The following is a 15,824-nucleotide window of genomic DNA, read 5'->3' as shown; positions in this document are numbered from 1 at the left end:
CAGTTGAAACCCTGTGTCTATTTTGGTAGGTACCTCTCTATGTCCTCCGATCCGAAAACTGTACCGAATGCGCCACAGAGAAAGGGGCTGCTGAGTCATCAACCGTCCATATCACGTGGGTGCACGGATCAGACATGCCCAGATCATTACGTGGCCAGCCTTGCAAGAGTTGTAGAAGCTTCACCTCGAGCAGATCGATCAAAAGCAACGTAACGAGCCGATCATGATATAGATTGCCGTTTGTGCTTTCATGATGTGCATGCAGGCAGCAAGATTGCGCGCCCATGTCCGCTTTGCAGTCGGTGACCACTGCATGCTTCGAGATCGAATGCAGTTCTTTTAGGTGTAACTGGCAGCGGAGGACAAAATTTATGGCATGCGGATCTGCCATGTGACCCTTGAGCGCCCGCTCGCCAAAACGCGCGTCGCCTGCATTCAAGTCCACCACTAGCATATTGACGGCCCCCATCAATAACCTAAAAGGTACAACCCCGTACGCAATGACTGGTGTCCCGGACCACTGAGTGATTTCCAAACCGACGGGAAACACGAGGCCCTCTTGGCATGGCTTGAAGCAGGACTTTTCGACCTCGGAGTCTCCTGTAGCCGAACACATCAGACCGCCAGTAGGCGAAGGATCGCACGAAAATGAAAGTGAAATTCTAGACCAGCATCATGCCATGCCCGTTGGCCACGCATAATTCCTTCTACTACTACTTGCTTGATCCAGCATGTGCACCCGCATAAGGTACCGCTCGTAGCCGTCTAAACAAGGCGAACTAAATTTGCTTTACTGTTGCTTGATGCTGCAGTGTGAGCAGGGGAACACCCAATGCGAGATGTCACATAGATCGCCATGGATCTTGCTCTGGCGGAAGGACTGAAATAGGGCGATGTTGCACAAGTACTAGCAGTATCTGGATGGCGTGGAGCCCGATTATGGGGTCCGATCGAGAGGACGCGCGGCGGGCGAACTGAAGACAGCAATTCACGGGCACGCAAGAGCAGTCAACTGGGGACAGGCGGATGGGGGCTCTTTGCCTGCCATAGGCCTCCTGAACCGTCGTCGTCAGCCCCAACAGGCGACGTGACCAACGGAATAATCCTGAGTGGTCTTGCAGGCTGCCAATGCGAGAGACTGCAACGCTCTCTCTTCCGCCCACGCAGCACTCTCGCCCTCGACCATCACCCTCCAAGCCGGGCTACGCGATCACATTATTGCAAAAGGGAGGAATATACCACTGGTGGACGGTCATCCACGGCGAACTGTGATAATCTCCCGCGCGTTCCAATCATTCTCGGCGGAACGTCCCTCTACGATCTGCTTTGCAGCCTGTTCACGCAGTACTACCACGACCGACAGCACAACCTAGGCTGCTAGTTCCTCCTTACGCTGGCTCCCTGGTACTAGTCGTATGTAGTTATAGCTTGATTGCCATAATTATTACTGCAGCCTTGGGCGGCCCACGCAATCACTCAATCCCCGTCCACGTCCACGTACTCACTTCCACCGCACCGCATCCGCAATCCGCATCTCAGCATTCGTCCTCACTGTCGCCTCGTCGTCCACCACGCACTCAACGCAATTGCTCTTCCTATACTAATCTGACGACCTACTACACGACCGCTCTCGTCGCTCTCACCCAATTGTTCCATATACTACCCTCATGATAGCCCTGTGAATGGGCTGTCTCTTGAATCCCTATTTGCAGCCGCATTGTGGCGAGGCACTCGAGTCGGGCTGTGCTCCGCAGACTGCGCCAATCGTCACATTCACCTAACAAACTCGAACGTGACCTCAACACCGGCCACAATCCCCCTTCTCGCTTCGGCGTTTTGCAGTCTTGCTCCCTTGACTATCGAACATTGTGTCCATAGTTCACTCTCTTGGTGACCGCGAGGGCTACGGTGACGACAATGGCGGACCATTCGCGGCCGCGCATTCTCGACGACGACTTTGATTTTGACGCTGGCGATCTGACCAAACAATTCGAACAATTACTGCGGACGAGACGGCTTAATGAACTCGAGGAACAAGCAAGAACACCACGGGCTGCTTCACCTCGGTCACCCTCTCAAACATCCTCACAACAACCCACCTCTCCGCGGCCTCAATCACCCAAGTCCGCGCCCTCGCCGCGGCCTTCGCAACGCTCAAACCAACCGCCTACATATACATCCTTTCGGAGTCATCCTATAGTCCCCTCACCTCCACAAGATGCCGCTTCGCTCAAGTTTCGAAATCTCCTCATCACCTTGTCCATGACTCCCACCAAATACGAAAATCCAGGTTTGCTAGACGAAGCATTAACCCATGTCCCGATCGATCGGGTGTATACTGAAGCGGAGGAAGAACACAATCTCATGAAGGCTATGGCAGCCTCAAAGGGTGACAATGTAAAGCCGGAATGGGGTTACCAAGACTGCGTCATTCGGTCGCTGCTACGGTAGGCATTTCTGTCCTATGTGTCCCTGCTGCATGATCGCCTAATGTGTTACTAGATGGTTCAAACGATCCTTCTTCACCTTTGTCAACAACCCTCCTTGCTCACGGTGTCACGGCGCCACTGTCGCCCAAGGACAAACCCCTCCAACGCCAGATGAGGTTGCTCGAGGGGCCACTAGAGTGGAACTATATAAATGCACCGCTCCTGGCTGCCAGACCTTCGAGCGGTTTCCTCGATATTCGGACGTCTGGACTCTGCTCGAGACGCGGCGTGGTCGCGCTGGCGAGTTCGCCAATTGCTTCAGCATGTTATGCCGTGCTGCCGGTGCCAGAGTGAGATGGGTGTGGAACAGTGAAGATCACGTTTGGACCGAAGTCTATAGTGAGCATCAACGAAGGTGGATCCACGTCGACCCATGTGAAGAAATGTGGGATAATCCGAGGGTGTATACTGAAGGTGAGAACATTCTTGGTATTTCAAGCTCCAAGGTCAAATGCTGATGTGTATTCTCAGGCTGGCATCGAAAAATAGCCTACTGCATTGCATTCTCAAATGACGGCGCCACCGACGTTACTCGGCGATATGTCCGGAACTACCGATATAGCCTACCACGAACACGATGCTCGGAGGAAGTGCTCCTCTGGATCATGCATGAGATCCGCAAAATCAGACGAGAAAACATGGACAAGTCGGCTAGACAAAAGTTGATGAGGGAAGACGAAAGGGAGGAGCGGGAGCTTCGAGGCTACGTCGCGCAGTCACTGGCCAGCGACATGCTCAGCACTCTCCCGGGCACCATCAACGCCCAACGAGGCGATGAAGTCAAGACTCCTGCCGAACGACAACCAGAGGCCACTGTCCAGTGGTCCAATCACCAACAACTTCGTCCTCCCCGGCCTTGAGCGGGTGTTGCGTCTCATTCAACCAACCACCACTACCGACGACGGGGATACAGTCCCGGCATAATTGCTTCCACATTGAGGCCCGCCCCTCCGCCGCACCTTAACGTTGCCATGGTTATTTCGACACGAACCCATCTATTTACGAAGTGCATTTTTCATCATCTTGACGCTTTATGCATTGTTCCAGGGCGCAAAAGCGAGAACCGATCTGCATTTCTATGGAGTTGGAACAGCTCAATGAGCTTGCTTGTCAGAATTGAGCGGGACAACGCCCTGGGGTCTATAATGGGACCATCTTTCTGCATAATTCGAGTCACAAGTCAAAACATCGAGTTCTGTGCTGCTGCTGTGTACCTATCTTCACCACGCTTATACAGTTGTTGCGGTAGACTGAGCTGCCGCAATCTCTGGTCAGGGAAACCAGGCTGCCCGATGAAGGCAATACCCGGGAGGTTGGATTCAGTTCCCACTGTCATGTTGATCGTCAAGGCGGGCCCGGGTGCAGACCTAGCTAGCTCCTCTGGTTTGCTACCAGTGTGAGATGACATCTCATCCTAGCCACAGAGTTATGATCCCTCGGAATTCGAGCATTGCGCCATGACGGAGTCGGAAGGCAAGGCATGCATGGCATGGCATGGGTGGCCGACGGACTTCTTAATGTGACTGTGCTTTTTGCCGCCGAGCCGGTGATGGAAGTACGATATGGATCCAGTGTTCGATCTGTCTGTACCATGTTTGACGAGTACCCACCTATTCGACAAAGAGTAGACGATGGGGGCAAACAATGACACTTACAGCTCTACATAGTAGCTACCTACCTAAGAACTGAGCTTTAATCATCTACTGTATTATGATTGATCGTCATCCAATGTAAACGATTTAGTGTCAAGTATATCTGTATTGGTTTTCTTGTTTGCCTTGCCTGGCCTTGTCAGTGCCTTGTTCAGGATCTGTTGAACAAATTTATGAACACAGTACATTGTAACCATCATAGTTACTGCTAGTAGGTTAAGGCAGAGAGGTACAGCCAGCAAAGAGATAATATAAGCAATTATAAACCGAGCTTACTGTACATCGATCATTGCCTTGTCTCCTGATTCACTCTCCAGGTGATGTTCTGTGTGGTTCATAGTCTTCTTGGTGCAGTTTTCGAGTCTGTGCCGTCGCCATACCGGCAGCCAACTTTTTTTTAAATGCCGCTTGCGAAGTAAATGGTGTTCAGGAAACTCCTCACTGCTCATACAAATATATAGTACCTACTTCGCTCGGCTTCGTAGGACTGACGGCTCATTGGGTTCAAGTCAGATGAGGTCAAGTCAAGTCTCAAATCTCAAGTCTCCCAATCCTGCCCGCCATCAAATCGAGGAAGTTGCTCGACGTCGTACATGGATCGCTCTACGATGACGACTTCAATGTTATCCTCGGCGGTCGTGGCAGAGAGGTCGTGATCGTCGGAAACCGTGGGGCCGTCAGCTGCACCGGCACCGATCACCGAGATGCCCAGGATGGAGCGATATGAAAAGGTATGCCAATGAGCTGGTCGTGAGTCGATACTGGCTGAATCCATTGCGCCGTTCTCGGTTTCCTTTTCCCCGTTCCTCCGCAGTAGTGCAAGAGCATCGTCTTCATCATCATCATTGCCGTTCGTCTCGTCGAAATCACCGTCGTCGGCGTCGGCCGGACCCGCATCGATATCGATCATCTGCACATCGTCCCCCTCATTTTTGAACTTGAGCATTGAGCTCCCCACGCCGCTCTGGCGTTCGCGTTCGGGGATCACGTCGCCGGCGCCGGTGTTGCGTTTCCGCTTCTTGCTGAGGCTGTCCTTAGTGTTGCCGGAAACTTGGCGCTGGGCTGACCGCTTCCTTCGGGCGTCGGTGTCATCGTTGCCGTCTACGGGTTCCAAGACATCGTAGTCGCCTAACTTGCCTTTCTTTTCATGGCTGGTGGCTGATGTACTGGTACCGTTGGCAGCGGCGGTGCTTGTCGACCCATGGGGTGGAAGATCCTGCGAAACGTCGAACATGAAAACCCACGTGGTACCGTACAGCCAGAGTCTCTCGCCCCTCTTTTCTCGGTTGTTAGAGTCCCAGAAGCACCCCACTACCCGGTCTTTGAGTCGCGTGAATTCGAGAGGGAGAAACTTTGAAGGATTGCGTCTAGACCAGTCGCTTAATTTGGAGGTCAGCACATCGAACTCGACCAGCTGATGTGTGGCGGTGACGGCGATGAGTTTGTGATCGGTGGCCGGAAGTTCAGGCGAGACCGGGTGTGGAGTGTGTCTTGTCGCATGGAGGCCCAAGTTGCCGTTGGCCGGGTTTATCGTCTTGTTGATAGGTGAAGGGCGGAAGGTGAGGATCAGAATCGACGAGTCAAGCTGAGGAAATTGTGAACCGGCGGGGTTGCGAACCCATTTCTGACCGTGGACCACGGGAGATTCGTCTTCTTCCTCTCCCGAAGACGACGAGGACGATGATGAGGCCACCGAGGCGTTTGTGGGCTTGTCGTCCGAATCGCTCTCAGAAGCGGCCTCGACGTAGTCTAGGTCTTCGTGACCCTCGAGGATCCACACGTCAACCGCGCCTGACAGGTCTCCCACTGCAAGCACCCGGCTGTCGTTCGAAAACGCGACCTGCGTAATAGTCTGATGATACAAACCCAGAGCGGACGGCTGTGTCTTCCGTGGCGAGCGATAAAGTCTGACAGTTTTTTCATGAATCGTAGGGCGTTCCTTTTGGTGGTCCTCAGGAACCAATATTTTCGCCAGGACAACGGTATTGTCCTTTCTGACCATGTATAACCATTTCGAATCGGGAGAGAAGCCTGCACACCTGGAGCCCAAGCGAGAGATCGCCGGGGGTAGGTCAATCTGCCTTGTGCGAAGACACGGCCGTCCAGATACTTGGGTCTTTCGCAACTGGAATAACTTAACACTGCTGCTGGTGGCCGCGACAATGAATTTGCCGTCTTCCGAGACTTTGGCGTCGTGGAGGTTTTCGTCACCTTGCATGACTAGTCGGGCAAGAGTCTCGTAAGCCGAATCATCGGAAGGGTCAACGTCGAAATTGGTGCCGGGACCTTTCTGTTTCCGAACGTGGTAGACCATAATCTCGCGATCCCACCAGGAAATGAAAAGCCTGGCCGTCGGAGAAGAGGACATGGGCGGCTTTTGTGGTAGATGAGGAAGCGTGCGATGCAATTCCGAGTGTGATCGTCGAATTGGGATGACGACCGGTCTGGCGTCCATACCACCAGATACTAGGACACTCAATTCTTTGCTTTCGAAGCTCGCCGAGCATTTGACATCGTGTTGGTGATATCGCCGATGAGCAACTTCCGCCCATCTCGTCTTCTTGGTTCCCGGTAAAGTGGCAACGGGCTTGTAGGTGACGGTTCTCCTGTCCACGCCGAGCGAGAAGATCGTATCCCCGGACGGACTAACGGCAATATCAAGTATATCTGCCTTATGGCTCTTCACCCTTTGAATCAAAGAATAGTTCTTCGGGTCCCATATCTTCAACTCGCCAGAAGAATCTCCAGACACGATTGACCCGTCAGGGAGACACTTTACAGTCCAGACGACGGAGTGATTACCATCAACAGGTTTACCCAAGCTCATGTTGCGAAGAATCTTCCTGCTGGGTACATCAATCACCCGTATTGTGCTGTCTTCGTAGCCGACAACCACTGTATGGCGATCCCGCCACGTAATGCTCAGGGCTTTCGGTTTTCGCACAGGCGGCGCTAAAAGTGTTCGAAGATAGCGCAATTCATCATCCTCGGTAGAGAAAAGCACAACGGTGCCGTTGGAGCATCCTGCCGCGAGGAGCTGGGAAGCCGCTCCATCTGGAAGTGTGTCCACATTTTTCACACGTTCGATCTGCGGTTGCGCTGCAAAGCACCAAATATCCCCAGTATTTCCCTCTGCGCGTCTTTTGACGGATCCGGTGTTCAAATCCCATTCTGTGACCGAACTTGTCCCCGCAATGCTGAACAAACGTAGTGGTCCTTGTGAGAGTTTGACTCCATCGACATTGTCGTCAACAACTATGTCCTGAGTCCAGGCTAATTGCTCGATTGTGGCATCTTTGCTTCCTCTAATGATTGTCTCTTGGACCCATAGGCCGTTTCTAGGGTTCCATAGCTCGATGTCGCCATTGTTACGACCGACTGCAAGACGGAGGTCGGAGGGTGCTGTCCTTTTGGGATCGGAAGAATGAGAGAAAGCGAGCGCGTTGATCGAGTGCGGCGGGTACGGGACAAAGCGACACCGGTGAATGTCCATGTTTGTAAGATGGTGGTACACGAGATCTTTGATCAGTATCAAGGACACTGCGCACCCATCGTTGCCGTCCCAGGAATTAAAATCAATGTGTCGAACTTGAATGCTGTTGGAACTTTGCAAGCGTCTGGCAGTTTTCCATGCGGAGGAAAAAAAGTTGCAGGCGCCGGCGCTTAGTTCCACCGATGCACCGATCTCCGGGCCACCTTGTTATCGATAAGAAAATAGGGCCAAGCATATGTCGCTGGCACCGCACTCCGAGTGAAACTAGTTGTACACACTGGCATGTACTCCTGCAGCACCACACTGCAGCCTGAATCCAGGTACTACTACAACGTTGTATTCGCATATCCGCCGCCTGAGTTCAGCCCTAACCTCAGTCAAACGTCATGTGTCGGAGATACTAGTACTAGTAGTCGGTTTCGATCTGAAGTGTCCTCCGCATGCTTTGTACCGCCTTGTCATGGCCCTTCATGGCTTGGACAGCCAAAAGACAAGGGACTCCCGCAGGAGGCTCGGTCCAATTTCTTTCGCGACATGCTCTACAGTGACTCATCATTTCAGGCTGCGTTTCAGGTCCTTCCAAGTCTGGCGCCAGATTCGCAGGCTTTGGCATACAGGTCAGAGAACAGGTCAGAATAGCACCGGACCGGCTGGGTGTAATTGGACCGCGTGCAACAGGCAATGCCTCGTTCCTGCTCGTCCACGGTAGACGGAGGCAGACACGGGAGGGCTAATGGATCGCCGCGTTCGCCTCCTGCATGTAGGATTTGTTCCCTAGCAACATGTAAACTTCCTTTGTATGTCTGTTGGGAGGGATTCCTGAGCCCCTTCTTTTTCGACGGGGAGCAATCGGCTAACCTGCCAGCGGGGCCTTGAACATGGCGGGAACGCCTCGCTAGCCCCCTTAGGCCCTACTACTGGTTGTTGAACAGTACAACATTGTAACGCCAGGCGCGTTGCCTGGAGTCCACGCCTGAGGCCTTCCTCCCTACCCCCCAGGGCAGTCACAGCCTGACCACGATTCCATTCCAATTTTCCTCCACATCAACCCTGCCCATTCCCAAGTATTATTGCTGGATCTGTGTCGTATCCAGAATCATGGCTTTCTAGATTATGGCATCCCCGAACTGAAGCAGGACAATATGAGTGAACTCAGCGAAATCGAAGTCAGCGAGTTCAGCGAACCCACCGAAGTCAGCGGAGTCAACATTCCTCAGTCAGTCAAATTGTTTTGTTTTGGGTCGCGTAAACCTGTTGCTGATGTGAGAGCAGGAGCGGGAGGAAGCCGGTCAAGCGGGCGTGCACAAATTGTCGACAACAAAAGGTGTGTTTGTCGGAGCGACCGCTCAACACAACTGTTCGCCATGTTTTGGAAACGAACCATTGACAGGCCATAGGCTCGGTGCGACGTATGGCTTGATCCAAATGGGGTGTGCTCAAGATGCCGCAAGTTGCACAAACGATGCGTCGTTTCGGAGCCCTTTAGAAGAGAAACCAAACGCAAGTACGCAATGCAATCCCATCAATGACTATCCCGGCTGGAGCGATTCTTGACATATATACCCCAGAAGAACTTCTGAGCCTGAGCTCTCGATAGACGGATCGCGGCGATCATCAAGCCAGCCTGCGCGTCCACCTCTGCCTGAACACTCCTGGACGGCCGTTAACAACAATCAACCTTCCGAATCCGACAGCAGGCTGGCGTCGGTAGCACCTTTCTTCAGAGATGCCACCATCGCCCCGGTCTCATTCCGGTCCTTCTCCCAGGCCCTGGAATCGGTGCAAACCCCAGCGAGCTTGCCACGCGAACAACAGGCGCCGGCTCCGCTACCATTGGCTCCGTCTACGCTCCCCCGAAGCCTGGAAGGCTACACGATAGACTCAAAGGACATCGATGCCATATTCCAAATGTCAGTTTGACTTGGCTTGACTACCAATGTTCTAGGGATGCTAAGCATACCTCACAGTTACTTCCGGGACTATGCGGGCTTTATGCCCATTCTGGACCCTTCTATAACACCCAATGCATACTATGGCCTCTCGCGCCTCTTATTCTGGGCCATCATCGGCGTGGGTTGTCGCACATACTACCGGAATCCTACCCTGCTTGGAGTACTTCCTGCAAAGATCAAGACCCTGGCGCTACTCACGATGGACTCCAACGTGACCCTACCCAACTTGCAGGCCTATCTGCTAATCCTGTGTTGGCCTTTTCCGAAGACGACTAATTCACCAGATTTCACATTTCCCTTCAGCGCCGCCGTTCTGCACATGGCAATGGCGATGGGCCTGCATTTGCCTGTTGCAAGTCAGGAGTTCAGCAAGGTGCGCATCCGACTAAGTGAGGATGAGAGTAAGAAACGCGCCGAGACATGGGGCTACTGTATGCTCGTATATCAGCGGTAAGCACACCCTGATCCGTGCAAACATACGCTTCTGCTGATAAGGTTGTCTCACAAAGTTCTTGCCATTGCAAAGGTAGTCCGGCTACTCCAATTGTAGACATTCCACACGATCTCGAGCAGAGGCGTACCCTGTTCCAACAAATGTCTGCAATGCTGAAGTTCGAGCTAAAGTTGCAGGACGTAATCACAAGATGCTGCATTGCATTGTCACAGAATGGCCTGCGTGTCATGACCCCAGATCAAGAAAGGTCCTTGGACACATTGCTCAACCTGTTCCAGGCTCAAGCTGCCAGTGTTGTTTTGGAATATGCAACAGGTAGAGTTAACCTCCTGATTTTCGTTTGTTTCAGTCTAACCTGCTCTGCTCAATTCAGCTCTTGAGCATCTTTACGTCCAAATAGCAACATTGACGATCCAATCGTTCAATCTCTACAAGTCTCCGAAATCCCAGGATCCTACATCGTTGTATGATCTTTGTGCCTCATCATGTCAAGTGATTGAGTCATTCGATAGTCTCGACAAAGCCGGCAAAATCTCGTTGGCTGCTTCCACCGTCTATTTCTACTACAGCATTATGGTCCCCTGCCATATCCTTCTTCGGTTGTTGAAGACTTCATTCTCACGATACATCAACGTGGAGAGGGCCAAGTCTGCATTGTTTCTCGGCATCGGACTCCACAAGCGCATGTCTATACAGAATGACGACCTTCCTGCCCGGAACGGCGTGGCCTTGACCCAGTTGTGGAACAGCAACAGGGCTTTCCGGAATGCCAACGGCACGGAAGCTGTCGCGTTGCGCATTCGCAGCCGGCTGTGCGGGAGTATCCTTCTTGACGGCATTGTATGGTGGAGAGAGGAGTTTGGTGGGTTTATGGGAGTCTATCCGCCTCCGCTCACAGAACAGGAAGGTACCTCTGCCAGCGCGACGGAGACGCTCCACGACAATATGGTGCCCCCTACCACCAGCAAGCTAGACTACTCCAGTTTCCTCGATGATCCCATGCTTGCCGAATTCGGCCTCGCCATTAGCGACGACATCTTTTCGACAATGTGGACCGACAACGATGGCAATGCCGAGACGGTATGAATCTGATACAGCAACTTACAGTAACTATCGTTACAGGATGTACGACTACAGGAGTTGAGCTTGATGCGGGTTACCAGGGTTATTCGTTCAAAAGCGTTTGGCGGGGGAGACCGGTTTCCGGATGGTAATCGATATAAGCTTCTAGTAAGCGTGCAGAGCCGGCCTCTGTTTTTGCAGGTGTTTCTTTGTCTCAATATTAGACGACAAAAGGGAAAACGAAAACTCCCATTAAACTTACCATTTATTCTCGAATATCCCAATCCAGACTCCCCATCCAATCAACTTCCCCTTTATTTGTTGCAATAGCTCCTCCCTTGTCGCAACAGGACTCATTTCATTGGTGTCAAGTTTCTCTTTCAGTGCTACGACCTGATAAAAGTACCGGTGCTCGCCATGCCCCACTGGCGGTCTGGGTCCAATGTACACGGTCCCTCTGTGGTTTGCTCCCAAACGAAACCCGCCTTTGAGCCATTTGCTCCCGTCCGCAGCGGCCTCGTTGCGGTCAATATCGAGTGCCAAGTCCTCGGGGCCGATTTCTGTCTTGTTGGGCGGAATGGAATAGTAGATGCCGTGGTTGCCGGGCGTGGGGAGCGGTGAGTCTGGGTCTTCGCAGATTAAGAGGTATTCTTGGACATTTGGTTCTGATATATGCATCCCATTGCCGCTTTGGTCGGTGGTGTTGGTATTGGTGTTGGTGTCGGTGGTGTTGTTGTTGTTGTTGTTGACAGGGGTGATGGTGGGCAGCGACCATGTCAATCGGGGAAATCTGTTCGAACCCAGCTTCGAGTGGTCCCATGTCAAATGGGAGCCTGATGGACCTAATTCCGGAGAAGTGACTTGGATACTCTGCGGGATGTCCTTGAACGCTTCGCTCCGGGTGAATAGTTTGCCGTCGTGGCCTCGTGCTCGGTAGAAGAGTTGGGCGAGGCCCCATTCGATGTAGCGTAGGATGCCGCCGCCGCTCATTGTTGGGGGTCTAGAAGGGTATGATGTCCCCCCGCCTTGGCCTCGCGGGTGGAAGTGGTGCTGTACCACGTATATCTAGACCTCAGATGATTTTGAAGGATTGAAAGAGAACGAGCGCGGATGTAGGCTTTGTTCGGCGGCCACCTTTGGGAAGAATGGGCTTGAGTAGTCCCGCTCGTCGTGTTAGTGTTACCTCTTGTGAAGTTGTACTTCAGGTGTTAGGGCTTCCGGCCTATGAAAATGGAGACTTTTTCTGACAAAGGAAACGCGATGTTTGTTTCAAGGTTGCTGTTATATTCACTTTTGATCCCGCCTCATTTGTTTCCACCAAGGAGACGAGTAGGAGGTGGTGTATAAGAAGCAAGAAGTAAGCAGTGTTGGAGATTGGCTGATTAGGAGTATGCGTCTTGCATCAACTTATCTGCTAGCTTTATCTGGTCGGCGTCGAAGAGGCGGGTGGGTTATGCAATCAGTATACTCCGGATCAAAAGGATGAACCTAGTCAAGGGACAGGACATAAAGTGGAAACGGGGAATGCGTTTGGCCTGAGTCTGTTATGCACGCTGCAGTGTGCAATAATGCCCTAAGTCCGGTGAGAATTTCAACGAAACGAAAAGCTCTGGTATCGATATGCAGAAGAGACTGGAAGAGACTGTGAACCGGCCCGGTTTGAGGTTGTGAGTACTATGTGGTGACTACCTAGTGCAGTGGTACTTTCAAATGTCTTGTATGATGTCGCGACCGGGCCGGTCACCGGCCAATGTACTGGCTGTGATTGGTCCATAACCCCTCCCAGGGTTTTCGTGCCAGACCGGACCGGCACGTACACAGGGATGAAACCAGCCTTTACTACTGCGTGAGATGAAGTCAGAGGTAACTGTTGTTAGATTACTATTGAGTTCCATGGGCTTTTGATGTTCGTAAGCCTTGTTATCTCCGTTGAGTCGTCGACCGGCCAAGGTAGATCGACCGGCGCGCTGAGCAGCGCACTTCAAGGTGGCGTTCAGGGTATTCCTTATTTCAGTGGGCGAGATTGACAATGAAACCTCGAAATTCTACTCGCAGCAATCGGTCCATGGAAGGTTGATACAACAGATATAGGATCACATATACCATACACGACCAGTTGTGCATCGGAGATTGCACTCCAACGATCTGCCATTGAGAAGTAATCACTGTGATATATGTTACTTGGTCGTTTTCGGTAGAGCAGGCATCGAGAGATTCTCTCAAAGAAGGGCATACCAACAGACAGCCGACGGCGCCATGAACGAGGCGGACGGAGTGAAAGACTCCAAACGGGAGTCCAAGGATGAACCGCCAATGTCTAGCGTGGGATCGCCCGCACCGAACGATGCGGCAGACTATGTTCAGGAGAGTAAAGATGGCAGCAACAGACCATCGGGCATCGAGCAGCAGACAAACGTGACCAAAGAGCCTCCAGAGAAAGGACCCTCAACGCCAACCCGGCAGTACTCGGTATGGAACAAGAACGAGAAGAGACTCATCATCGCCACGGGGTCGCTTGCAGGTTTCTTCTCACCACTCTCGAGCTCCATCTATTTCCCGGCTCTGAACACGATCGCCGACGCCCTGAACGTGTCTGGGTCCCAAATCAACTTGACAGTCACCACTTACCTCATTTTGCAAGGAGCAGCTCCCATGATGATTGCCGGCTTTTCGGACAACATGGGTCGCCGCCCGGCATATATGCTCTGCTTCATTATTTACTTGGCCGCCAACCTCGGCCTCGCTCTGCAAAACAGCTATGCTGCTCTGCTCGTGCTTCGATGTTTGCAAAGTGCCGGGAGTAGTGGCACGGTTGCCCTTGCCAATGGTCTCGTCGGCGACACGGTGACGTCGGAGGAGAGAGGGCAGTACATTGCCTTCGCATCGCTCGGTGGCCTTTTGGGCCCCTCAGTCTCGCCAATCATCGGAGGCGCCATCAGTCAGTCCTTGGACTGGCATTGGATCTTCTGGTTTCTTCTCATTTTCTCAGGGGTCTTCACCGTGCCTTTGTTCTTGTTTCTCCCGGAAACATGCCGCAAAATCGTGGGCGATGGCTCTATCCCTCCGCCTCCACTTAACTGGTCGCTCACGGATTATATACGCCACAGGCGCAGACAGAAACGTGGACAGGGTTATGACCCGGCGGAGAAGGCGGCGCTCTACAAGAACTACCGCTTTCGCTTTCCGAACCCTATACCCACCATTATGATCCTTCTGGATCCCGAATCGCTGATCATTCTGGTGGCCACGGGCCTGGCCCTGGCTTGCTTCTACGGCATTTCAACCGGAGCTTCAGCATCGTTCAAAGACATATATGGATTCAACAACATCCAAATCGCGCTGATGTTTATCCCCATTGGTGTAGGAGGCATGGTGTCAGCAATCACGACCGGCAAGCTGATCGATTGGAATTACCGAAGACATGCACGCAAACAGGGTGTCCAAATCATCAGGGGTGTGAGGCAGGACTTGACGAATTTCCCTATTGAACAAGCCCGCATTGAAGTTGCATTACCATTGATGATCCTGTGTTCAGTGTTTGTGATCGGGTATGGCTGGACGATGGACCACAAGGTCAGCATTGCGGGACCGGTGATTCTGCTCTTCCTGCTTGGTTATTCGGCTATAGCCACATATCAGACCCTCAATGTATTGATGACGGATATCTGGCCTGGAAAGGCAGCATCCGCAACGGCCGCAAACAATTTTGTCAGATGCGAGCTTGGGGCTGCAGCATCGGCGGCAATTGACCCCATGAGCCAAGCAATGGGCAGGGGATGGGCGTATACTACGCTGGCACTGATATACCTGGCTTTTGCACCAGCCTTGGTCGTCCTCATGCGACGTGGGATCGAGATGCGCAAAGCAAAGAGGGAGAGAGAAGAGCGGAGAAAGACTCGAAAGGAGAAGAAAGTGCACCAACAGAGATAAGAACGGCACAGTCTCGTCTCCGTCAATCACATAGCGGCCGAAAGACTCGTGCCAAACGTTCGGGCGCGGCGCCGAGAGAGGTAGTGCTACGATATGGGTAGCCTCCATAGCCCCTCCGTTGGTTGGGATGGGGCCTGCCCCATGTGTACAGTAGTCCAGGTCTGCAGGCGAGTATGACCCAGTCAGTACAACTTACATTCAACTTGAATCAAGTTGTACACCATGAGTCAGTCTCCGTGCCCAGGAACTCACCGTGACACATTTCTGAAGGAGTTTGATTTTCCTTATGTGATTGCCTAGAAGGACAAGACTCGACTGGCATCACCTGTTGGTCACATGCTGGGCTCCGAGGGCTCCGGTGTCTCTTGGACAAGCCTGGGCGCATGGAATTATTATTTGACCTAGTAAACGCGGGCAGAGGTGCAGTCACATTGGATGGTCGTAGCCGATCCGCCCGGTCCGGTGTGAAGGTGGTAGCCGTGGTATAGAACATTGTAGGGTTAGGACAACTGTGAGTTATGCAACACAGTGCTTCTCTCAATTAATAATTGCTGTGAGGGATAAACATAAGGCAGGCGATTGCATGTGAGTGTGAACAAACGGTGCAAACAACCTGCGGACTGCAAACTGCGACCCAGACACAGCCGGAAGTATCATAACCGTCCTAGCGCCGGTTCTCACACGCCAAAGTAGCCCAACACACGCTACTAGCACCCACTAGCACAAAGACTACGACCAAACCGGCTTCTAATGCCATGCCTGCGGTGCCTGCGGTGGGTGGCTCTCACGTAA

The 15,824-nt window shown here is 52.5% G+C and overlaps 5 protein-coding genes across 5 annotated transcripts; 3 read left to right on the top strand and 2 right to left on the bottom strand.

The window, feature by feature from the left end:
- Positions 1–677: 677 nt before the first annotated feature.
- On the top strand, positions 678–4,197 carry HMPREF1120_00309 (peptide-N4-(N-acetyl-beta-glucosaminyl)asparagine amidase). The gene is made up of 3 exons (XM_009154303.1): positions 678–2,447; positions 2,503–2,903; positions 2,961–4,197. The coding sequence occupies exons 1-3, from the start codon at positions 1,918–1,920 to the stop codon at positions 3,347–3,349; spliced, it is 1,320 nt and encodes a 439-aa protein (XP_009152551.1). The 5' UTR covers positions 678–1,917; the 3' UTR covers positions 3,350–4,197.
- Positions 4,198–4,679: 482 nt separating this feature from the next.
- On the bottom strand, positions 4,680–7,634 carry HMPREF1120_00308 (uncharacterized protein; the record flags this gene model as incomplete). The annotated part of the gene is made up of 1 exon (XM_009154302.1): positions 4,680–7,634. One exon carries the CDS (start codon positions 7,632–7,634, stop codon positions 4,680–4,682), a length of 2,955 nt encoding a protein of 984 aa, XP_009152550.1.
- An 813-nt stretch (positions 7,635–8,447) lies between these two features.
- Positions 8,448–11,450, top strand: HMPREF1120_00307 (transcriptional regulatory protein LEU3). Its single transcript, XM_009154301.1, has 7 exons — positions 8,448–8,850; positions 8,907–8,958; positions 9,032–9,138; positions 9,203–9,544; positions 9,602–10,036; positions 10,096–10,355; positions 10,414–11,450. Exons 1-7 carry the CDS (start codon positions 8,777–8,779, stop codon positions 11,124–11,126), a joined length of 1,983 nt encoding a protein of 660 aa, XP_009152549.1. The 5' UTR covers positions 8,448–8,776; the 3' UTR covers positions 11,127–11,450.
- HMPREF1120_00306 (uncharacterized protein) lies at positions 11,361–12,092 on the bottom strand (the record flags this gene model as incomplete). The annotated part of the gene is made up of 1 exon (XM_009154300.1): positions 11,361–12,092. The coding sequence occupies one exon, from the start codon at positions 12,090–12,092 to the stop codon at positions 11,361–11,363; it is 732 nt and encodes a 243-aa protein (XP_009152548.1).
- An 852-nt stretch (positions 12,093–12,944) lies between these two features.
- On the top strand, positions 12,945–15,609 carry HMPREF1120_00305 (citrate synthase). The gene has a single exon (XM_009154299.1). The coding sequence runs from the start codon at positions 13,359–13,361 to the stop codon at positions 15,030–15,032; it is 1,674 nt and encodes a 557-aa protein (XP_009152547.1). The 5' UTR covers positions 12,945–13,358; the 3' UTR covers positions 15,033–15,609.
- Positions 15,610–15,824: the final 215 nt, after the last annotated feature.

This window comes from Exophiala dermatitidis (assembly GCF_000230625.1).
Source record: "Exophiala dermatitidis NIH/UT8656 unplaced genomic scaffold supercont1.1, whole genome shotgun sequence".
Classification (NCBI taxonomy): domain Eukaryota; kingdom Fungi; phylum Ascomycota; class Eurotiomycetes; order Chaetothyriales; family Herpotrichiellaceae; genus Exophiala; species Exophiala dermatitidis.
This window is presented reverse-complemented; position numbering and strand designations above follow the sequence as displayed.